Raw genomic sequence first — 23,794 nt, 5'->3', positions numbered from 1 at the left:
TGGCCAGGCGGGGGGCTGACCCCCCACCTCCCTCCGGGACGGGGCGGCTGGCCGGGCGGGGGGGCTCCTCACTTCCCAGTAGGGGCGGCCGGGCAGAGGCGCCCCTCACCTCCCCGACAGGGCGGCTGGCCGGACGGGGGGCTGATCCCCCCACCTCCCTACCGGACGGGGCGGCTGGCCGGGCGGGGGGCTGACCCCCCCACCTCCCTCCCGGACAGAGCAGCTGGCCGGGCAGAGGGGCTCCTCACTTCCCTGTAGGGGCGGCCGGGCAGAGGCACCCCTCACCTCCCGGACAGGGCGGCTGGCCTGGCGGGGGGCTGACCCCCCCACCTCCCTCCCGGACGGGGCGGCTGGCCTGGCGGGGGCCTGACCCCCCCACCTCCCTCCCGGACGAGGTGGCTGCCGGGCGGAGACGCTCCTCACTTCCCAGATGGGGCGGCTGCTGGGCGGAGGGGCTCCTCACTTCTCAGACGGGGTGGTTGCCAGGCAGAGGGTCTCCTCACTTCTCAGACGGGGCGGCCGGGCAGAGACGCTCCTCACATCCCGGACGGGGCGGCAGGGCAGAGGTGCTCCCCACATCTCAGACGATGGGCGGCCGGGCAGAGACGCTCCTCACTTCCAGGATGTGATGGCGGCCAGGAAGAGGCGCTCCTCACTTCCCAGGTGGGATGGCGGCCGGGCAGAGACGCTCCTCACTTTCCAGACTGGGCAGCCAGGCAGAGGGGCTCCTCACATCCCAGACGATGGGTGGCCAGGCAGAGACGCTCCTCACTTCCCAGACGGGGTGGCGGCCGGGCAGAGGCTGCAATCTCGGCACTTTGGGAGGCCAAGGCAGGCGGCTGGGAGGCGGTTGTAGCGAGCCGAGATCACGCCACTGCACTCCAGCCTGGGCGCCATTGAGCACTGAGTTAACCAGACTCCGTCTGCAATCCCGGCACCTCGGGAGGCCGAGGCTGGCAGATCACTCGCGGTTAGGAGCTGGAGACCAGCCCGGCCAACACAGGGAAACCCCGTCTCCACCAAAAAATACGAAAACCAGTCAGGCGTTGCGGCGCGCGCCTGCAATCGCAGGCACTCGGCAGGCTGAGGCAGGAGAATCAGGCAGGGAGGTTGCAGTGAGCTGAGATGGCAGCAGTACCGTCCAGCTTCGACTGGGCATCAGAGGGAGACCGTGGAAAGAGAGGGAGAGGGAGACCGTGGGGAGAGGGAGAGGGAGAGGGAGAGGGAGAGGGAGGAGAGGGAGAGGGAGAGGGAGAGGGAGAGGGAGAGGGAGAGGGAGAGGGAGAGGGAGGAGAGGGAGAGGGAGAGGGAGAGGGAGAGGGAGAGGGAGAGGGAGAGGGAGAGAACAAAGCTTTATTTCTAAATAAAGTTTTATTGGAACATATCCATGTTCACTCATTTATGTATTGTCTATGGCTGCTCTTACACTACAATAGCAGAGTTAAAATATATAGTTGTGGCCAGGCACAGTGGCTCACACCTACAATCCCAGCATTTTGGGAGGCCGAGGCAGGTGGATCACCTGAGGTCAGGAGTTCGAGACCGGCCTGACCAACATGGTGAAACCCCGTCTCTTCTAAAAATACAAAAATTAGCCAGGCATGGTGGTGCATGCCTGTAGTCCCAGCTACTCGGGAGGCTGAGGCATGAGAATCGCTTGAACCAGGGAGGCGGAGTTTGCAGTGAGCCAAGATCGCACCACTGCACTCCAGCCTGGGTGACAGAACAAGACTCCCACAAAGCTGAAATGTTTATTTACTATCTAGTGCTCTACGGAGTACATTTGCTGACTCCTGGACTAAAGTCTTCCTCTGAGGAAGTGGTCAGGAAGGAGAAAAGAACTCAACAGGTCATTTCTTAAAGCCATTCCTCCCAGAAGGTCATTTTAGAAACCTTCACTATCATTTTTTGTTTTGTTGTTTTGTTTGCTTTGTTTTAATGAAACCAAGTAGCAGAAAAAAAAATACTATTTAGCAGAAAAAAGTTGGCCTTTGTTTTGCTCCACCTTTTACCTTCTAATTCATTTCAGGCCCTTCTCAACTGCCCTGTGGGGGTGGTGCCACTGTCTCCTCTCTGTGTGTGGACGAGTGAGGTGCCTGCAGAGCATCATTTGGGGATATTGGCAAGAAGGGCTGGACGCCAATATTAAGAGAGCATTTTGGTTAATGTGTTACCTGTTTTCTGATCTTGATTTTGCAGTAAAGACAATGTTTCATACTTAGGCGTATTGCCTGCAGAAGCAGACAGCTTCTCATAGCCCAAGCCCGGGCCTCACCACTGCTGTGCTCAACGTGAGGCCTCCCTCTCTACGCCACCCCTGACCTGACTATTTATTTTTCACTCAAGGTGCCCTAGTCTTTGCAGAGACAAGCTGGCTCACAGCTTCCCCTTTCCCTTTCTGACTGCTTAGAAGAAAGGATGCCCCCACCAGCAATGTGTCACTCAGGTTTCCTTGCATGCAAGCAACAGAAGACCCATTCTTTTGTTGGAGCAAAAGGGGAATTAATTGAAATGCTATAGAGCAGCTCATGGAGGAAAAGGAAACACTGACAAGCCAGACTTTGGAAAGACCAAGAACCAGAGTAGCTCTGGGCACCCAAAGAGTGGAAACAGGGGGCAGACTTTTCAGGGTGCCTTTGTGTCCCCCATCACCTCAGATGCAGCTGGGGCAGTTCTTCCTGAAGGCATCCCTGACCCCGTCCCCCTCCCTGCCTTTGACTGTCATTAATTTTGGCCTGAATTCTCTACTGGACTGGGGCCCTTTAAGGGAAAGTATCTTGTCTTGCTCATCTGGGTAATCCCAGTGCTTCGCAGAGCTGTATTTGTAACAGATGGTTAGTAAAAGTTTATTGAATGCGTGAGTCACTTCTTGTCTGTCATTGTGTGGAGAGTACAGGATTAAATCCTTCAGGTGTCTTTTCTAGCTGTATCCCTCATCTCAGTTTACTTTCTCCGTTGTTTTTGTTTGTTTGTTTTGTTTTGTTTGTTTGTTTTGAGACAGGGTCTCATGCTGTCTCCCAGGCTGGAGTGCAGTCATGCAATTATGGCTCACTGCAGCCTTGACCTCCTGGGCTCAAGTGATCCTCCTGCCTCGGTTTTCCAAAGTGCTGGGATTACCAGCTTGAGACTCCACAGCTGGCCAGTTTTCTCATTTTGAATGCAAGAATGGCAATCCCTCCCTCAGGGAGCGAGTGCAGGAAGGAAGCGAGAGAGTGCTGTGCAGGTGCTGAGTATGCGGCGGGTGCTGGATGGTGGTGGTAGCTAGCGCTTTCCCACGCATTGTCTGTTAACACTCACAATAAAGTTAAGGGTAGATATGACTGCCCACTTTTTGCACATGGGGTTATGGAGACCAAAGAGTTTCAGCAACTTGCCTTCATGTCCTTAAGCTCATTTCATGAGTGAGCTTGAATTTCAGCCCAGCAATGTGACTCCAGAGTCCATATATATATTTTATTTTTACTTTTATTTATTTTTTTTTTTGAGACAGGATCTTGCTCTGTTGCTCAGGCTGGAGTGCAGTGGCACTATCTTGGCTCACTGCAGCTTCTGCCTCCTGGGTTCAAGCGATTCTCATGCCTCAGCTCCGGAGTAGCTAGGATTACAGGCACCCACCACCACATCCAACTAATTTTTGTATTTTTAGTAGAGATGAGGTTTCACTATGTTGGTCAGGCTGATCTCGAACTCCTGACCTCAGGTGATCCACCCGCCTCGGCCTCCCAAAGTGCTGGGATTACAGGCATGAGCCACCGCGCCCAGCCGAGTCCATATTCTTATCTACTGTCAGTTGTGCACCAGCTGCTTTCCTTCCCTGCACACGGGGCACACTTGGTTCCTGGATTTGGGCGAGGTCGCCCATTCTGCCGTGTTTTCCTTGTTCCTCCTGCACAGGTAATTCCAGCTGCTGTAGAAACAACACAGGGAGAAGCCCTGGTCCTGCAACAACAGCACTGATAAAAAAAAAAATTATTTAACTTCTTGGACGGCAGGCGTCCCAGGGCTTCCTCGGGACAAAGGTGGCTGATGCGGGAGCCTGAGCAGCCTGCCATGCTGTCAGCGTAGACCGCGTGGTACAGATGCTGGTGGCACCATAATCTCATTTGATCTATTTCAGGAGGCAGTCAAGTGGATGAGAAAGCCCTCGGCTCCTCGGTGGAGAGAGCTAATCAGTCTGATGTCTGCCTAGGTCTGTCTCTCTGCCTGCGCACCACTGTGTAGCATTTAAAGAGAGAGACTTGGTGTGGAAAGTCTAAATACCCAGTCCTAGGATTTTAAGTAAGAGTTTAGATGAAGGATTTTGCCTTTGAACAGCCATCCAGGAGTGAATGATGCTAAGAGCAACAGAGGGAGAACCATGGAAAGCCACGACGGTGTGCATGTGGACACTGACAGAGATCATGGCTGGACATTTGTGTCCTAGGGTGTGGGCATGAAGGGAAGAATTACAGGTCGTCTACACCCAGCCATGGTCGTAGGCAGGCAATTACGCCCAGAGAGTGTGTATGTGGGTCATAAGAAGAAATGTCCCTGCACCGCCTCCGAGGAGGGAAGTATCATTGGCAATTATCCAGACATAAGAACACAGGGAGTGGAGTCTCAATCCTGGCCCTCTTCTTTGATATGTTATGTGGGCCTGTTCCCATGCAGACAGGCTTCCAGCTTGGCCTTTGGAAAGCAGGCTAAGATTGCTGGAAAATGTGACCATTGGCATCTGCACGATGGCATCTGTGATGGGGTGCTTCGTTCCAGGGCACCTTGTCTATCTTCTGAGATGCTATTACCTTGTGCCTGCAAGCTGTACCTTCTGCTTGTGAGGCGAGAGGGCCCAGGCTGAGGGAAGGGGCTCAGAGCTTCTGTGGGGTCGTATGGCAGCTCTGGGCTTGTTGGTGGAACTTGGCTTGCCTTGACCCTTAGATAAATCTGAATCCTTGAGGGGAGCAGGTGGGTGGGACAGGTGTACGGGTGCACATTCTCTCCTGGCCTCCCAGCCTGCCTCTCCTGCTGTTTTTCATGCCATTTTTTCATGTTTTTTTGTGTGTTGTTCCCAAGCCAGCCCCTAAGATTTGCAGGGCCTGGGGCGAGAGTACACATGGAGCCTTCATTCCATCATCTAAAGTTATAAATCAACTAGGATAGGTCCCAACCTCCTACCCTGACAAAAGTACCTTCACAATGTCATGGAAGGCCAGGTTCAAGTTTAGAAGTTTCTGACTCCTCGGAGTTCTGCCTGGGAACTTGGGGAGTTGGAGAGCCGGCCCCAGCCCTCAGCCTGTCCTTTTCTCATCCCTGGCTCTGTTTTACTCCCAGAGTCCCAGCTTGGTCCAGAGCCCTGCAAACAGCTTGCCTCGGGTCTGTTTTGTGTGTGCGTGTGTGTGTGTGTATGTGTGTGTGTGTGTGTGTGTGTTTAGACTTAGCCTATTTACTATCCAGTTAGTGAATAACAGTCCATGTACAAGTTATCGTCAGGTAAAAGATCAATACAACAAGAGATGTAAAGATGAAGCGTGTGTGTATGTATGTGTGGGCTGGGGGGTGCGTGCGGTGTTAAGTTGCACATCTGCTGGCGTCAGATCATGGATAGCCTTGAATTACAGGCTGCAGAGCTGGGACTGAGCATGATGAGGTGGGGGTTTCTGAAGGTTCTGAGTGAAGAGGAATGAAATCGCAGCTGAACAGGAAGGAGACCAGTCAGGCAACAGCGTGGAGGAGCGGGGATGTGTCAGGAGGCTATGACAATAACCGCAAATGTCTCTGTTTTTCAGGAAGTGATGTTCTGCAATGGATCATCCAGCGGCTTTGGATCTCCAGTCTGGGTGAGAGCTCATCTGGCACTCAGTTATCCGGGACAGCTGTGTGTACAGCACCATGGGAGAAACGAAATAGAGACTTAGCCTGTGTTTCTGAGAAATTTACATTTTAATTGGACAGACATGACCTTCGTGTGTAGAAGTACCAGAATCAAAAGCAAAGGCAGGATAATTTGGGGACAAAAGAGTTATTTTGTACAAACTATTTAGAGCATAAATAACAGGGATAAGTGGGGAGGACTCAGTCAAGAAAGTCCTGGAGGGGGTGCTGTGTATAGCTGGTCTTGAAAGAAGTGATGCTTGTGAACTGGTGAAGAGGAGCTCTGAGGGTCTTCCTATAAGGGGACACTAGCAAGAGCAATGGCTTAGAAATGGAATGAGTGGAAAGTGGAGGAGTGACAAGGGAGATTGAGAGTCATGGCTCCAGATGGCTATGGAGGGTGGCAGAGGGGTGGAAGAGCACCTGAAGATCTGGGAGATAGGCAATAGGAAGCCACAGGCAATTTTTGAGCATGGCAATGTGCCTGATAATCATATTTCAGCTAGGGTGCCTCGCAGTGTCAGGCCTCTGAGCCCAAGCTAAGCCATCATATCCCCTGTGGCCTGCATGTATACATCCAGATGGCCTGAAGTGAACTGAAGAATCACAAAAGAAGTGATATTTACATGACCTGTTCCTGCCTTAACTGATGACATTCCACCACAAAAGAAGTGAAAATGGCCAGTCTTTGCCTTAACTGATGGCATTACCTTGTGAAATTCCTTCTCCTGGCTCATCCTGGCTCAAAAACTCCCCCACTGAGCACCTTGTGACCCCCCACTCCTGCCCGCCAGAGAACAACCCCCCCTTTTTCCTTTACCTACCCAAATCTTATAAAACGGCCCCACCCGTATCTCCCTTCGCTGACTCTCTTTTCGGACTCAGCCCGCCTGCACCCAGGTGAAATAAACAGCCTTGTTGCTCACACAAAGCCTGTTTGGTGGTCTCTTCACACGGACACGAGTGAAAGGCAGCAATTTAGAAGATGGATTGGAGCAGAAAGAAACTGGAGAGTAGATTTCACACTAGAAAATAGGCTGTTGGTACAATGAGGCATACAAGTTCAGGACTTGGTCTTTGATGGAGGAAGCAAGACCTGGAGAGGGAGGGCTGGGGAGGAAGTCTTCCCACACCTTGGAGGCTGAACTGTGGGATGGGGAGATGGGTTGGGTCCTTGGGCTGGGGGGTCCTGCAGGAATGGAGGGATGGAATCCTTTCCAGAGGATGGAAGGATATCTGCTTTCATTGATGCTTTGGAGAAAGAACCAAGGAAGTTTGTCCTTTGATTGACATAATTGATAAACAAGGCCGTGCTTCCAAATAAACTGGAGCAGGGTGGGAATGAAAGTGAAGTGGGAAGGAGAGGAAGGGTCTAGACCTGAGATGCAGGCAGAGGTGAGCTTGGGATAGAAGTTGGCAATAAACATGATGCTCCTTGCTCATTCTTTGAGTGACAAAGTGTCTGTTGGTCCAACAGAGACATTTTCTTCCCAGTCCTGTGACCTTTTCCAGACCCAAAGGGCCTATAGAGGCTTCTCTAGGCCTTCCTTAACCATCACCCGCTGCAGCAGACCACGTGTGGTTTCTGTTAACCTCCAGGTTTCCTAGTTCCCATCTAGACTTATTGAGTTGTCATTCCTGGGGATAAGACCTGGAGGTCCTCCTTTTAGCGTGCAACCTAGCTCATGCTTGTCCACAGCCAAGTTCAGGAACCAGTGTCCTCACTGCTCATGAGATGCAGTGCTGTTAGGAAGGGGCACCTGTCCTGGAGTTTGGGGTGCCGTGGGGGCCGGCAATGAGCTCCTGTCTCAGCCCTGCTCTTAACATCCATGTCTGAACTGCTTTTCCCAGAGGCACAGAACTTGGGCAACTTTATTGTCAGGTATGGCTACATTTACCCCCTGCAAGACCCCAAGAATCTCATTCTCAAGCCTGATGGCAGCCTCTACAGATTTCAGGTGAGTCTTGGCCTTGACCCTGGCTGTTCATATGGGGTTGATCTCATTTGAAAAGGTGGGGTTCATAGTTTCACAGATCAGGACTTCAAAAACGGTGGAGGGGGCCAAGGTGGTTGGATTTCTTTAGTCACAGGGTTGGGGTCCATTGAGTCACAATCCAGTTTTAAAGCATGGTTTCCCTGGTTTCTTTTGCAGACACCTTATTTCTGGCCCACCCAGCAGTGGCCAGCTGAAGATACCGATTACGGTAAATACTTCAGCCCCAACTATGCCTTTGGTAGTGCTTAACATGCTGCTTATTTACTTGCTGCATTTTGGTGACATTTGTCTTGCTGTCATCATGACCTTTCTGTCAGTCCACATCTGTACTGGGCATGTCCCCAGGGGCAAGGGACTGGGTGTGCTGAGCGTTCTCTCCCAGATTCTGAGCACAGCAGCCTCAGGCTTAGGGAGGCTGCAGATGGGGTTTTGAAAGATGATGATGGAAAATGTCATTGCTTTCTTTTCCAGCCATCTATCTGGCCAAGCGAAATATCAAAAAGAAAGGGATTTTGGAAGAATATGAAAAGGTATGGAGGTGCTTTTAAGTAGAGGTTATTATAATTGAGTGGAAGATAGTTTTGAGCTGTACTTTCCTCATTCCCCCATCACTACATTCATATGCGCCCACGTTCATATGCGATCCATCCAGCCAGCCAGCTAGCCATCCATTTATTAATTAGAAGCAGCTAGCTGAAGTAAATTCTTTCTCATGTCTAACTTCAGTTTCTCTTGCTGTAATTGAAGCCCTTGCCTCAGTGGCTACTGGGCACACAGTGGCTACCCACTTCCTTTTGCCATCCCAAAACAATGTGACATAATCAATATGTACTCTAATGGACAACCCTTGGTTAACAGATTTGAACTTGAATTTTTTTTTTGTTTTTTTGAGACAAGGTCTTGCTCTGTTGCCTGGGCTGAAGTACAGTGGCATGATCTCAGCTCACTGCAACCTCCACCTTCCAGGTTCAAGCGATTCTCCTGCCTTAGCCTCCCGAGTAGCTGGGATTACAGGCGTGTGCCACCACGCCTGGCTAATTTTTGCATTTTTAATAGAGACAAGGTTTCACCATGTTGGCCAGGCTAGTCTCGAACTTCTGACCTCAAGTGATCTGCCTGCCTCGGCCTCTCAAAGTGCTGGGATTACAGGTGTGAGCCATCGTGCCTGGCCCGAACTTCAATTTATGATGGGAAAACAATAGGACTGTATAGACTTTTGTTTTAGGCTGGGTGAGTCCAATTTCCCAAAGAACACATGCTAGCCCTCAAAAGGCCAAAATTTCTGGGTGGAGGGTTAAAATCTTGCTGTGTTTTTATATTTATTTATTTATTTATTTGAGACAACGTCTTGCTCAATCACCCAGGCTGGACTATAGTGGTGCAGTCTCGGCTCACTGCAACTTCTGTCTCCTGGGCTCAAGCCTCAGCCTCCCAAGCAGCTGGGACTACAGGAGCATGCCACCATACCCAGCTAATTTTTGTATTTTTTTTTGTAGAGACAGGAGCCCCAGGCTAGTCTCAAACTCCTGGGCTCAAGTGATCCATCCACCTCAGCCTCCCGAAGTGCTGGGATTACAGGCGTGAGCCACCATGCTAGGCCACGTGTTTTTATTCTTACAAATATGTTTTCAGAAAGGCCGGTTTATCTTTGGTTTATCTTGGGGTTTATTTTGTGAATTTGTGATGCTCTGTTGTTGAATAGTGAGTTTTCAGGTTGGGTGCGGTGGCTCACGCCTATAATCCCAGCATTTTGGGAGGCCAAGATGGGAGGATCACTCGAGGCCAGGAGTTCAAGACCAGCCTGGCAACATAGTGAGACCCTATCTCTACAAAAGATTAAAAAATTAGCCAGGTGTGGTGGCATGCACAGGTAGTCCTAGCTACTGAGGCAGGAGAATGGCTTGAGCCCAGGAGTTTGAGGCTGCAGTGAGCTATGATTTGCTACTGCCTTCCAGCCTGGGCAACAGAGTGAGACACTGTCTCAAAAAAAAAAAAAAATTGATTTTCAAATTATTTTTAATCTCTGATGCTCCTAATCAGATTTGGGATACATTTATTTATTTATTTATTTATTTATTTATTTATCTGAGAGGAAGTCTCACTCTGTCACCCAGGCTGGAGTGCAGTAGCACAATCTTGGCTCACTGCAAGCTCTGCCTCCCGGGTTCATGCCATTCTCCTGCCTCGCCTCCCGAGTTGCTGGGACTACAGGCACCCGCCACCACGCCTGGCTAATTTTTTGTATTTTTTTTTTAGTAGAGACAGGGTTTCACCATGTTAGCCATGATGGTCTCGATCTCCTGACCTTGTGATCCGCCTGCCTTGGCCTCCCAAAGTGCTTGGATTACAGGCGTGAGCCACCACGCCTGGCCGGGATACATTTATTTTTACAAAAGCAAAGAAAACCAGTAAAAGTGAGCCTTCCTGTGAAAGTGTTTTGAGAATTCAGCTGCTCCTTGAGTGAACACCATGGTAAAACCAGCTTAGACACCATCGGGCTGGGTCCATGGTTGCCATGAGCCAGGGGTGTGCCCTTGCTGACTTAGAGTTTGTTGCCCTGCGGCACATGGCGTATGTCTTGGGGCTTACTGTTCTCATTTTGTTTTTCTTCTTTAGGAAAATTACAATTTCTTGAACCAAAAAATGAACTATAAGTGGGACTTTGTCATTATGCAGGCCAAAGAGCAGTACAGGTGAGTGAAAGGAGACCATGCTTGTCCTCTTGGTGTCTTTCCTCCCTCTCTTCCTTCTTTGTTTCTTTTTATTTATTTTATTTTTTATTTTTATTTTTTTTTTGAGACAGAGTCTTGCTCTGTCGCCCAGACTGGAGTGCAGTGGTGTGATCTCGGCTCACTGCAACCTCCGCCTCCTGGGTTCAAGCGATTCTCCTGCCTTGCCTCCCAAGTAGCTGAGATTACAGGCACCCAGCACCATGCCTGGCTAATTTTTATTTATTGTTATTATTATTATTTGTATTTTTAATAGAGACGGGGTTTCACCATGTTGGCCAGGCTGGTCTCAAACTCCTGACCTCGTGATTGGCCTGCCTCAGTCTCCCAAAGTGCTGGGATTACAGGCGTGAACCACTGCGCCTGGACTCTTTCCTTTTATTAAAATAAACTTGTTTTTGAGCATTTATGTGCCTAACACTGGGCTGCGCAGGGGGAATAAAAAGACACAGTCTCATAGGTTAGGCAGATGAAAGAATAGGCTATGGTGCTGCTGTGAGATGAGGGCCACCTGGCTGGGGTTTTCAGAAGGAATCGTAGAAATGGCATTGAACCTGGGGAATGCATAGGAGGGGTCCAGGTGAAGGATGGCAGTTGTGGAGGAAGAGGAGAGGTGTGGTGAGAGGAAGGGGCTCTCAGCAGGCAGAACCAGAGGCTGGAGGCAGGAGTGTGCCCACTGCAAGCAGTTCCTTGCAGCTGCATCTGAGAGTGCAAAGTGTGGAACTGGCAGAAGTTAGGAAGATGTGAACTAGAGATGTTAGCAAGAGCGGATCGTGAGAGGGCTTTGTGGTGAGGGCCACAGGGAGCCATAGAATGATGTTTAAGCAGGGAAGGGATACACAGTGATCAGATTGTCATGTTGGAACCACGCCTCGCTCACTTGCATTTGCCTGTTGCCATATCAGAACTGGAACTGGAAGTCCCCTCCAGGGCTCTGCCTTAACGAGAGCCGGATGCAGATATTGGGGACAGTGAGTGGTAGGGAGAGGGTGTGGTCAGGACAAGGTTAGCCTATCATAACAAACAGCCCCCAACTCTCAGGGGCTGGAAACCACAAGGTCCATTTCTTGCTGGTGCTCCTCACCCACCGTGGGGCAGCTGGGGCCCTGACATGCTTTCCCCACCTCCAGGACCCATATGCAGAAGAAGCAGCACCATCTGGGCTTTGTGCGTTGCTTAGCAGGGACAGGGATTTCCTGTGTGTATCAGAGCAGCCCTGTCATCCTGCTCATGAGTCACTAGGCAAAGCAGGTCAACGTCAAAGGTTGGTGGGTGGGGACATAGAATCCTACTAGGTGCCTGAGAAGAGGGACAGCTGGGAACATCTGGTGACCCACACCAGTGATTACCAAAACCGATGATCCCCCCAGTCCAGCCTCACTCACTGTGACAGTCCCAGATCCAGGAAGGTCTAGACTTGCTGGTGCTCAGCTGGGCTGGATGGGGAAGACCTGATTCTCACCCAGCAGCCTAGGTACTGGAGTAGTGATGAACACTGTTTACGGGAGAGCTGGTCCGGGAAAAATAGATTCTTATGGTGGAACAGCTTTATTGCCCTCCAGGGGGGAAAATATGTTCTTAGGGTTTAGAATCAGGTAGAACATCAGTGAGAGAGCCGCCACTGCTCTTTAGCCACAAACATGTTTCTACCTGGGTACATTTGAGGCGAAACAACATAGGTTATCTTTAATCACTTATATTTGTTCATAAGGCTTCATTTGGTGAGTTTCTGGGTACTGTCTCACTTTATGTTGGTGTGGGGAAATACTTACCGTAGTAATTATTGTCACCCTTCATTTCTACAAATGGGGAGACTGAGGCTTAGGGAGGTGAAAATTACTTAGCTGAAGTCACTTGGTGAGATAATGGTAGATCTTGGGCTGATATTACTTAATTCCATTTGCTGCACCAGTTTTGAGTTTCTGATGGGTTCCAGCACTGGGCTGGGCTCCAGGGACACAGAGATGGGTAAGATGTGCCCCTCTCCCTCAACCCCTCCATCCCTTCCTCCTCCTGTCTGCTCTGAGCAGGACTATCCCAGCAACCCACAGGACTATGAACCCTGACGTCTGCTTTCCTGGGTGCTCTGGGTGCTCTTGAATCTCGGAGCTGTTCTCAGTGATCCCTGCAGGTCCACCACCAAGGCCTTGGACTCAACTGCGATAAAGCTCTGTGCTGCCCAGGTCCTGGGACATTCCCCTCTTTCATTCTTCCAGGTGCCTTGGAATGAGCGATTCCTAAAAGGCTTGCTCCATTTGAGACGGCTTTTTCCCACTTATTTTATGGCTTAAAGGCCGCCTCTGATTTCAGATTTAGGGTCTCAGCACAAAACGAGGTTGACCATGTAGGTTGGCCCATAAAGTAGTCATTTTGTTATGCTGAGTCCTGTCATCCAAGTTCCACACTCAGCACCCAGCCACCTACTCAAGATCTCATGTTGCTGTCAAACCTCAAACTTACTTTGTCCATATTCAAATATGTCTTTCCCTCACTCTCCAAACCTCTTCCTCCAGTATCACCCATATCAGTACCTCTACTGCCCCTACCCTGGTTGAACCAAACTCACCGTCACCTGAACCATGGCAACATCCTCCCAACTGGCCTCTCTGCTCCCAATTTCTCACCATGTTTGAAACACAGATAAGATCACCTCAATCCATCTTCTCTAGCTATCAGGGAGAACATTCACTTCCAATGTCACTTCCTCAAAGAGGCTTTTCTGATTAGCTGTTACTGCATTCAGATCATCCTAAATTTAGTGGCTCAAAACAACAACAATTATTTTATTATGTGTCCTGATTTCTATAGGTTAGGGATTTGGGAAGGTCTTGGCCTATCAGTTCTGACTCAGAGTCTCTTGAGTGGTTGCTGTCAGATGGCTGGAGCAACTGGGGGCTGGCTGGCATTTCCTACTCTCTTCTTGTAGCCTCTCTGTGTGGTCTAGCTTGAGCTACCTCACAGCATGGCGGCATCAGGGAGGGTTGTTAGATTGCTTAGAGGTGTTTGGGGACTTCAAGACCACATATTCCAGTAAGGAGGGTGACTGCTGTCCCACCTTTTATGGCCTGGCCTCAGAAATTAGTGCCATGCCTGACATCCCATGTTGGTAGAAACCATCACAAAATCCCATCTGGCTTCAAGGGGAGGAGACACAGACACATCTGTCAATGGAAAGAGTGTCAAAGAATTGTAGACATATTTAAAAATCACCACAGAGGCCATCCCTGATGCTACATGATGGTACTCTGAATGTTTCCTTATGGCAAATAATGCAATTTGCAATTCTGTATTGATTCTTTGACTGTGTATGTGATGTTTAGCTCAAAAGCTACTCAAGGGCAGGGACTATATTTGGTTCACCAGTAGACTCCCAGTGCTTGGAATATACTGGAAGATCAATGAGTACGTGAATGAACGAATGAATGAGTGAAAAATTAAGCAAATGCTGTTGCTGAAAAAATCACAAACTAAAGTAATTCCTAGGTTACTAACTCTCTTGCATTCCATTTATCATGACTCTCCTCTAATAACATCTGTTACAGAAAAGCAGAAGAGCAAAGCCGGAAAGGACCCGTGGGGTAAATCAGAGAGTGACTCTATTTACCAGGCTCTCCAGCATTGTGGAAACTGCAATGCCTCAGGCTGGTTGTGGCCCAGGCTCCTGAGGTCAGGGGCTAGTTAATGTGGTAGAAAATCCAGTTAGGCTGTCAGGGGGAAGTTTGAAAACAATGTTTATATTTAATTTCCAGAGGAGGCTGACGGAACGCCCAAATGGAATGGCGCTGTTCACCCATCTGGCTCCCTGAGTGTTATGATGTTTTTCACAGTACGTTAACGGGGAGATGAATTCGCCTACTCTGTCTTGCAGAGGGCGTGTGCGTCATCCCCACGTTGCCTGGGAAAACAAGCATTAACAAGTGTGAGCGCGGGTCACCGTGGAAATGGTACAGAAGGGGGCCCACGGCAGGATCATTAGTGTTACTTTGCCCCTGGAGGAAGAAGGCCCTGCATCATTTCCCATCCAGAGTGGGAAAGGGAGAGAGACTGAGAGATAAAAAGGAAAATAAACAGCCCTTTTTTATTTATTTATTTATTTATTTATTTATTTATTTATTTATTTATTTATTTTTGAGACAGAGTTTTGCTCTTGTTGCCCAGGCTGGAGTGCAGTGGTGCGATCTCGGCTCACTGCAACCTCTGCCTCCCAGGTTCAAACGATTCTCCTGCCTCAGCCTCCTGAGTAGCTGGGATTACAAGTGCTTGCCACCATGCCCGGAACATTTTTATATTTTTAGTAGAGATGGGGTTTCACCATGTTGATCAGGCTGGTGTTGAACTCCTGACCTCAAGTGATCTGCCCACCTCAGCATCCCAAAGTGCTGTGATTACAGGCATGAGCCACTGCGCCGGGCCATAAATAGCCTTTTATAGCAATAAGGTGTGCTCAGAAAAAGCCCCGACGTGGCATGAACTCTTTGCAGTGCCAGAGTAGAAGTTACAGGCACAGAGGAGAGAGGACTCCCCAGGCCAGCATCTTCCTCGTCACCATCCCACAGGGGGTTGCCTGCCTGACCAGACGTTGACTATGTTGTTTGCCCAAACAGGGAAAAGTTAAGAAGCCAGGAGGTCAAATGTCGACCTGGAAGTTCACCCATGCGCGCTGCTCTCCAATGTTCAAGTTGGTGGAGTTGGTTTGATTTAGGGCTGGTGGCGGCAGTATGATCTCAGTGCAGCACTGTGCTGTCCGGGGGAGTTAGACCCTGGCCAGACTCCCAAGTGCAAGTGCCACTTCTGCCAATTGCTGGCAGTGTGACCCTGGTGGGCTGGTGGGGCATTCACCCCCTCTTCGTTTCAGTGCCCTGAACTTTGAAGTGAGAAAAGGCCACCGGGAGGATGAAGTGGGATTAAAAGAGTTAATACGTGTCAAAGTGGTTAGAAGGGTGCTAGTACTTAAGTGTGATGTCAGTGCTTGCTGTGTTCATTACTATTACGGTATATGTGAATTACTTGGGCAGGTTGGGAGAGGGGTCTAGGTCATCAGGAATGAGGGGCATCACTAATCAAAAGACACAAAGTCTTCCTGGCCTTACACGTGGCTTTTGGCTTTCCAGGGCTGGAAAGGAGAGGAACAAAGCAGACAGATATGCCCTGGACTGCCAGGAGAAGGCATACTGGCTGGTGCACCGGTGCCCTGTGAGTATCCTCCTGCCTGGTGTCCTCTGTCTCTTCCTGTGCCTCCCACCTCCATCCTGTGCTCTCCATGCCTGTTGCCAACTCATCTTTCTCTAGGGCGAGAATTGGATTAGCAGGAGGAGCTGCTCAGTGTTGGGTTAGCATCCAAGTGCCTCTTGGCCAGAAAAGGAAGTTCTCTGCCTGGATGGGGTCTGCTCATGGCCCATCTGTTGGTGTTAGGTAGGGAGGGACCTGAATGAATTTGTCTTTTACGAGGGCTGGGACTTTTTTTTTTTTTGCTAGGATATCATACCTTGGGAAAGGAATATAAGGAGAAAAAATTAGAATGTAGGCCCCAATGGAGGCGCCAATGCAGAAAAATAGAGTCCCGTGAGAATGGAAACTGCATGGCCAAAGTTCTCCTTGGTGTCTCTAGCTCCCTCACTTTTTCCTCTCCTAGATCCAGTTCCCAGCAGCTGAGATGGGAGAAGGAGAAGGAATACGTCTGTGTTGAGCTTCTCCTTGCTTGGAGCACACTGAATCTCTGGCTTTGGGACTTCAGTGGCCCAGAGAGACAAGCTGTACAGAGCTGGTGTAACTTGCCCCAGCTCATCACTGGGAAATGGTAGCCTCATTCCCCAGCACACAGAAGTGGGGTCTGACTGCTACATACTGGGATTAACTCTGCTGCCTCAGTTTCCTCCTGTACAGCCCCCTGTGCTGCCTATGCGTCATGGGAGGTAGGAGATGTGAATGAGACTCTGGAAACCAAAGAGTTAGAAAGAAACGTTCTTCCTCCTCTTCCTTTAGCTTCCTTGCCTGCCAGGTATCAGAAATTCTCAGAACCAGAAGGAGAACTGAGTGAGTCCTGGTGTCAGAGTTTATGGATTTTTGAGCTTCAAGCCCATCCGATTTTGGCTGTTTTGCTTATATTCTTTATATACTGAAAACAGATTCTCCTAAGGTGTTCCACTCTGTAGCGGCATGGGTTTGGATGCTGTGTTGTTGAGGTTAAGGTGCTGAGGTTGATCCCAAACAGCTTGTTTGATTTTTTCTTTGCTTCAGGGTTTCTCCTCTAGGGAAACCAGTTTACAGATGCCTGACGCAGGTATCTGGGGGCTGGGTGACAGAGCACAGGGTCCCAGAGATAAGCACCCCTCCTGGTTGGTAGCGAAGAAACTCTTTGTATGAGAAGGAGCCTCACATTGCTCGTGTGTTCCAGAAGCACTCTGTGGTGAGGATAAGGAGACATGGCGGATATGCCACATTTGGCAAGACACCTTGGTGCCCAGTGGCACCATACCTGAGGGTAGGTAAAGAACGGCTTCTATATTATGTGGAGAGACTCCTCACTGTGCGAATGCCGATGTGACTACATTCCTTGCAAAGTGACATAGGCTAGCTATGCATTAAAATGAAAAACTGATCATCCGGGTTCTTCCCAGTTCTTCTGGGGTAAGTTCTCAGCCCCCACCAGGCTAGTGGCTGAGTGACTCTTCACAGGATGCTGCTGAATCACATAAATATGACCATGTGTCTCTATGACCACCACCTCCCCCCAGCCCATCTCCACCACCATGACCGTCATCCCACCTCCCACTCCCTCACCTCCCTTATCTCCCTGACCTCTACCACCTCTCTTATTTCCCCCACTTTCTCCACCACCTCCACCACCGTTATTGTCATCGTCATTGTGGTCACTGTCACCGTCACCATCACGGTAGACATGAACTGAGAACTCCCAGTGTGCTGGCCACTGTGCTAAGCCTTCTGCATTCTTTTTTTTTTTTTTCTGAGATGGAGCCTTGCTCTGTCACCCAGGCTGGAGTGCAATGGCAGGATTTCGGCTCACTGCAACCTCCGCCTCCCAGGTTCAACCGATTCTACTGCCTCAGCCTCCTGAGTAGCTAGGATTACAGGCATGCACCACCGTGTCCGGCTAATTTTGGCATTTTTAGTAGAGTTGGGGTTTCACCATGTTGGTCAGCCTAGTCTTGAACTCCTGACCTCGTGATCTGCCCGCCTCGGCCTCCCAAAGTGCTGGGATTACAGGCGTGAGCCACCGCACCTGGCCGCCTTCTGCATTCTTATTGAACCTTTGCAGCCCTGTATGGAAGGGTTTATTATTATTCTCATTTTACTGATAAGCAAGTGAAAGCTCAAGGATGCTGCTAATTTGCCCAAAGTTACACAGCTAGTTAGTGTCAGAGGGTGTGAACCCACATACCGCTGACTGTGGAGCACCACCCCCTGCACCTTAGCCCTGTGCACTTCTGCCTCTCATGACAATGTCATGTGATATCTTGGTACAGTTCAGTCCTTTGGTAACCTCCTCGGTCATTAGAATGTTGCCTGGATCACTGCTGCTCTAAGAAGCCGAATGCCTGGGTTTACACGTGCCTGGTCCTTCTTTGACAGCACTGGGGACCCAAGTTCAGCATGAGGCTTTGATGGACTCAGAGTGGTCCTAGAACTTCCAGGACTAAAAACTGCTCCCCACATCTAACCTCTTTCATGGCTGCTCCCTGAGTAAAAACCAGACCAGTAGTCAAAGATGATGCAGGAGAGTGCAGTGGCCCCACTCTCTGTGATTTTCTTAAAATTCTCCCCATCTCTTGTTGGCCTGTGGGGGTGGAAGTTAGTGTTTTTGAAGAGCATCTCAGTCTAGAAATTGAGCAATCTGACTGACAGGCTCAGGAAGCCCCGGAGCTCACAGACTGCCAGACTGTCTCCAGGAGACCCAAACAAACCGTCAGTTCAATGGGAAAAAAGCCAGCCAAGGCAAACAAAGCACTTGGCGCTGTGGAGTGTTGCGGCCACTCCGTGTCAGACTGTAACCAACAGTTGTAGAGTGAGATGTGGCCTGCTGTTACTGAACCGACTCATTCACTTGTTCATTTGTCTGTTCGTTGATCCATGAAATCTTCGTTGAGCCTTGACTTTGTCCCAGGGAAGGGGCTAGGTTCTGGGTGTGAAATAACAGCCAAGACTCATTGAGTACTCCTCTGAACCTGTGTTAAGCTCTTGGCACAGATGACCTCATTGACGCCTGATGCTATGATGTAGGGAATATCACCGTCCCCGTTATTCAGATGGAGAAATTGAGGCTCATAGAGGTTCAGTAGCCTGCTCAGTTCTGGGAGAGGAAGCCACATCTTTCTGATGGTAAAGCCCGATATTCTGCTTCTGTGCAAGGAGGCCCCACCCGTGGTCCCTCTCTCAGCTCAAGGAGCTCAAAATCCAAATTGCTGGAGCACAGGTGAGTGACACTCTCCCAGAGATAAGACCTAATTGCAGAAGGGGCACAGCGAGAGGGTGATTGATTTAGAAAGGCAGGGAGAAATGTCTGATAGATGCTGTTTCAGGGAGATCATCACTGGCAAAGGCCAAGACCCCACGTGGGTGGTGGTAGTTGAGGGCTCTGACCTGAATTCGTACCCGGAGCCCAAAGGACACCTGTGATTCAGCATCCTGTAATGAAGGAAAACGAAGTTTCTCACCCGTTTTTTACTCAAATGGAACCAAGTACAGATCTGAGCACGATGCAAACAACAGTGAGTTTTGTAAATGAACAAAGGGAGAAAGCGCTCCCTTAGACAGGCATGTGGAGGGCTTCCCTGCATCTTTGCTGTGTCATCTGTGACTTCCTGCCTCCCAAGGATGTAGTCTGAGGCTGCTTCCTGGCAGTGGGTGTGCTAAATCAAGCGATCCCTTATCTGCATATCAAGCTAAATGACCCTTGTTTCAACCACATATGCAGACACTTGCCAGAGATGTCTGCCCTCCATTTCCCATCGAGGTTAGGCTAAATGTCCAACATTGGAAAATGGCAAAATAAATTGAGGTATATTAACATGATGGAACATTGTGAAGCTATTCAAATAATATTTTCAAAGGCCATTCATTGATCTAGGAAAATGATCTGACATATAATGTGTTTTTTGTTTGTTTGTTGTTTTTTGTTTGTTTTTGAGACAGAGTCTCACTCTGGGGTGCAGTGGCATGGTCTTGGCTCACTGCAACCTCTGCCTCTTGGGTTCAAGCAATTCTCCTGAATCAGCCTCCTGAGTAGCTGGAATTATAGGTGCCTGCCACCACACCTGGCTAATTTTTGTATTTTTAGTAGAGACGGGGGTTTCACCATGTTGGCCAGGCTGGTCTCGAACTCCTGACTCTGCCTTGGCCTCCCAAAGTGCTAGGATTCCAGGCATGAGCCACTGTGGCAGCCTGACACATAATGTTATATTATAAAACCAGGGTGGGTGGAATGCTCCATGTGCCATGGTCCAAAAATAAAAAATAAAAAAAATTAACATATATTTTGTGAATATCTGCTCTATGCCGGGTGCTTACTAGGCATTGGGGATATTTGGATTATGAGCCAAGACAGACATTGCCTGTGACCTCAAGAAGTTTCTTGCAGTCTGGTGGAGAGACAAAGACTAAAATGATTAAACCAATGAATGAGTAGCACACAGAATGCCATGGCAGCTGGTAGGAGGCAGGGGCTCTGCGTCCGGTTGGGGGTCGGGGAACACAGGACACAGGACGTGGAGAGTGACATTCAAGCCAAGATCCTCTAGGAGCTGACTTTCCTAACACAGCAACATAAAATTGTCTCCCTGTTTCACCTCATCTCTATTTCTTTTTTATTTATTTATTTATTTTTTTTGAGACGGAGTCTTGCCCTGTTGCCCAGGCTGGAGTGCAATGGCGTGATCTCAGCTCACTGCAACCTTCGCCTCCTGGGTTCCAGCATTCTCCTGCCTCAGCCTGCCGAGTAGCTGGAATTACAGGTGTGCGCCACCTCGCCTGGCTAATTTTTTGTATCTTTAGTAGAGATGGGTTTTCACTGTGTTGGCCAGGCTGGTCTCGAACTCCTGACCTCATGATCTGCCGGCCTCAGCCTTTCAAAGTGCTGGGATTACAGGCATGAGCTACCGCGCCTGACCTCATCTCTATTTCTTTCCCCTGTCTTATTTTGTTTAGAAAACGAGTTAGTGTTTTACTTAGTATTTGTTTTCTGTTCCATACACCAGAAGAGTCTGATATTTTTGGGAAGAGAGTGAAGCTGAGAGAAGGAGGGGCAGGGGGACACGGTGGAGTACCACCGAGAAGTGTCCATCAGCTCCACGCTGGCCTTGCTCTGTATGTGGGTTCCTGGGAACATCGCCTCCTCACGAGCAGTTGTCACGAGTACAGGAGCTCCTTTCCTGACCTGAATGATGATGCATTGAGCAAATTGCCTCTTTGGCTTACACCCAAGGGATGTTGTTTGGGGGGGCGGGGTCACACCCTGGTGTTCACAGTTCCTAAGAGTGAAGGAGGGGAGCTTGCATGTCTCTGAAGGCTTCCTGCATGAGGCACCAGGGCAGAAAGTGCCTGCTGCCTCCTTATCTGTGGGCCACACACCGCAGGATGCATCGGCTGCCGTTACTTCCTGGGCGCTGACAGTCAGTTCTGGTTAACTTCATCTGAACACCCTGTTATGTGCCAGAAACTGTGTCAGCAGCACTCTGGTGATGATCATAGTGGGTCAAAGACTTTACACTACCTGATGAATGAAGAAATGGATGAATGAAAGGAGCTTGGGAGTCTCTGAAACCAGCAGAGGCAGAAAGGCAGCCCTCTCACCAGTTTCGAGGGCAGGGAACTGGAAAAGGACCACAGCTTGATTGGGAACAACTGAGACTTAAGGGCTGCTGCCCACAGAGGTGCAAGAGCCGAGGCAGCAGTGGCCAGAGGACTGCCTGGCTGTTCTGTAGGGAAGGCATGGAGAGCCAGGTTGGGGCTGGAACTGGACAGGCTGGCGGAATCATGAAGCCCAGTGGGTGGCTGCAGGTCTGAGAGTCTAAGGCCGTCTGGTCTGGGCAGCTGAAGGCATAGAGGAGTCTATCTCAGTTATGCAGTGCACTGTTGAGCACTGGGGCAACCAAATTTATATCAGAGCCTGGGGCACATTGGAGGGAAAGAACTAGATAACAAATTCAAGACTTGAGCAGATGAACACACCGAAGTCACCGAGGCAGTGGGCGCCTGTGGAAGAGCAGCCAGATAGTGGTTGTAGGGCATCATGAGCACAGGCTGTGTGTGTGTGTGAGTGTAAGTGCATGTCAGTGTGTCTGGGTGTGCATGTATGTGAGTGAGTGTGTGAATGTATGTGTGCGAGTGTGTGTACATGTGTGCATGTGTGTGAGCATGTATGTCAGTGTGTTGGCGTGTCAAGGTGTGCATGTATGTGAGAATATGTATGTGTGAGAGTGTGTGTACATGTGTGCATGTAAGTGAGCATGTATGTGAGTCTGAGTGTGCATATGTATGTGTGAGAGTGTGCCTAGGTTTGTGCATGCATGTAAACATGTATGTGTGTGTCAGTATGCACGTGTGTGAGTGTGTGAATGTGTTATGTGCGAGCATGCATATGTGTGTGCATGTATGTGAGCATGTTTTTGTGTATTCATTCTCATAGTGTTATAAAGAAATACGCAAGACTGGGTAATTTATAAAGAAAAGAGGTTTAATTGACTCACAGTTCTGCATGGCTGGGGAAGTCTCAGGAAACTTACAATCATGGTGGAAGGGGAAAAGGCACATCTGACATGGTGGCAGGCGAGAGAGAGCGAGTATGTGAAAGAGGAACTGTCAGACACTTATAAAACCATCAGATCTCATGAGAACTCACTGTCATGAGAACAGCATGGGGGACACCACCCCCATAATCCAGTCACCTCCCACCAGGTCTCTCCCTCAATCCCTGGGGATTATGGAGATTACAGTTCAAGATGATATTTGGGTGGGAACACAGAACCAAACCATATTAATGTGTGTGTGTGTGTGTGTGTCAGGACATGTGTGTATGTGAGTGTGTGCGAGTGTGCATATGTACATGTGGGAGTATGTGTAGGTGTGTGCATGTATGTAAGCATGCGTGTGTGAGTGTGCCAGTGTGTCAGGGCATGTATGTAAGTGAGCATGTGTGAGTGTGCATATGTATGTATGAGAGTGTGTGGGTGTGAGTGTGAGAGTGTGTGAATGTGCCAAAGTGTGTGTATGAAGTCTGCCTTCAGTTATGCAGGGGGATTTCTCCATACCAGATTCAGGGGGCAACTCCTAGAACCCTTTTTGGCAAAGACACTGACTCTGCTGAGCCCCTGCCATGTGAGGTTAGATCCCATGGTGTTATCCCTTCAAGACACCTGTCTCAACTCTAATTTATCCTTTGTGTGATTAATTGCTGAGTGGCTACCTCCCCCTTGAGACTGGGAGTGCCTCAGTAATGCCTGCTGGGGAGCAGTGGTCTCGGGGCACACTCACCATGGGCTCCCCAGGGCTCAGCACAATGTCCGGCACATAAGAAGTGCCCCATAGATATTTGCTGATCAAGATCCACTTGTAACAACTAGGGTAAGGATGGCCGTTCCCTTTCCCTGTCCTCCTCCCCACCCACTTTCTATTGCCTTTTCCTTTGTCTTCCCTGTGTCGTCTTGTCTGCACGTATTTGCCTCCATGGTAGCCCAGTGAGCTAGGTTGCTAGATTTAGCAAATAAAATACAGGAAATTTGGTTGAATTTGAATTTCAGATAAACAACAAATAATTTTTATGTAAAATGTATTTTGTATATTTAGTATAAATATATAATAAGCATCAAAATATTGGGACAGAAATTATTTGCCATTTATCTTAAATTAACTGGGCTTCCTACATTTTATCTGGCAGTCTTACATCTGAGCTAAAACCCACTCTGATCCCATGGATGAGGCTGAATTTGATGGCAAGAAAGCCCAGTTGCTTCCCAACTCTCTGCTTCAGTGTAGCCAACCTGGTTGGTCACATGTGCTGAGCAATGGGTGGATGCCTGGCATCACACCTGCATCAGGGGAAGTGAAAGACCCAAATTATTGGCCTCAAAGAGTCAAGGAGTTGAGAGAGACCAAGTAAGATTTTCTGGAGAGCTGGGTTACCTGCTGGCAAAGGGAACTAACAGAGATTACAGTCCCAGTTTTGGGCCATTCTTTTACATATGTAATCTTAAAATGAATACAACC

General features: G+C 49.3%; 1 protein-coding gene across 2 annotated transcripts in view; it reads left to right on the top strand.

The window, feature by feature from the left end:
- RGS9 (regulator of G protein signaling 9) overlaps positions 1-23,794 on the top strand; it is a 92,387-nt gene that overhangs the window by 17,255 nt on the left and 51,338 nt on the right. For both annotated transcript variants that reach the window (XM_004041111.5, XM_004041110.5), the window contains exons 3-8: positions 5,766-5,816; positions 7,702-7,808; positions 8,004-8,055; positions 8,319-8,377; positions 10,464-10,540; positions 15,688-15,769. In XM_004041111.5, coding sequence (XP_004041159.4) covers positions 5,766-5,816; positions 7,702-7,808; positions 8,004-8,055; positions 8,319-8,377; positions 10,464-10,540; positions 15,688-15,769 — 428 coding nt within the window. The remainder of the gene's footprint in view (positions 1-5,765; positions 5,817-7,701; positions 7,809-8,003; positions 8,056-8,318; positions 8,378-10,463; positions 10,541-15,687; positions 15,770-23,794) is intronic.

Source organism: Gorilla gorilla, chromosome 4 (genome assembly GCF_029281585.2).
Source record: "Gorilla gorilla gorilla isolate KB3781 chromosome 4, NHGRI_mGorGor1-v2.1_pri, whole genome shotgun sequence".
Lineage (NCBI taxonomy): Eukaryota > Metazoa > Chordata > Mammalia > Primates > Hominidae > Gorilla > Gorilla gorilla.
Note: the sequence above shows the minus strand (reverse complement) of the source record. Positions and strands in the feature narration are given on the sequence as shown.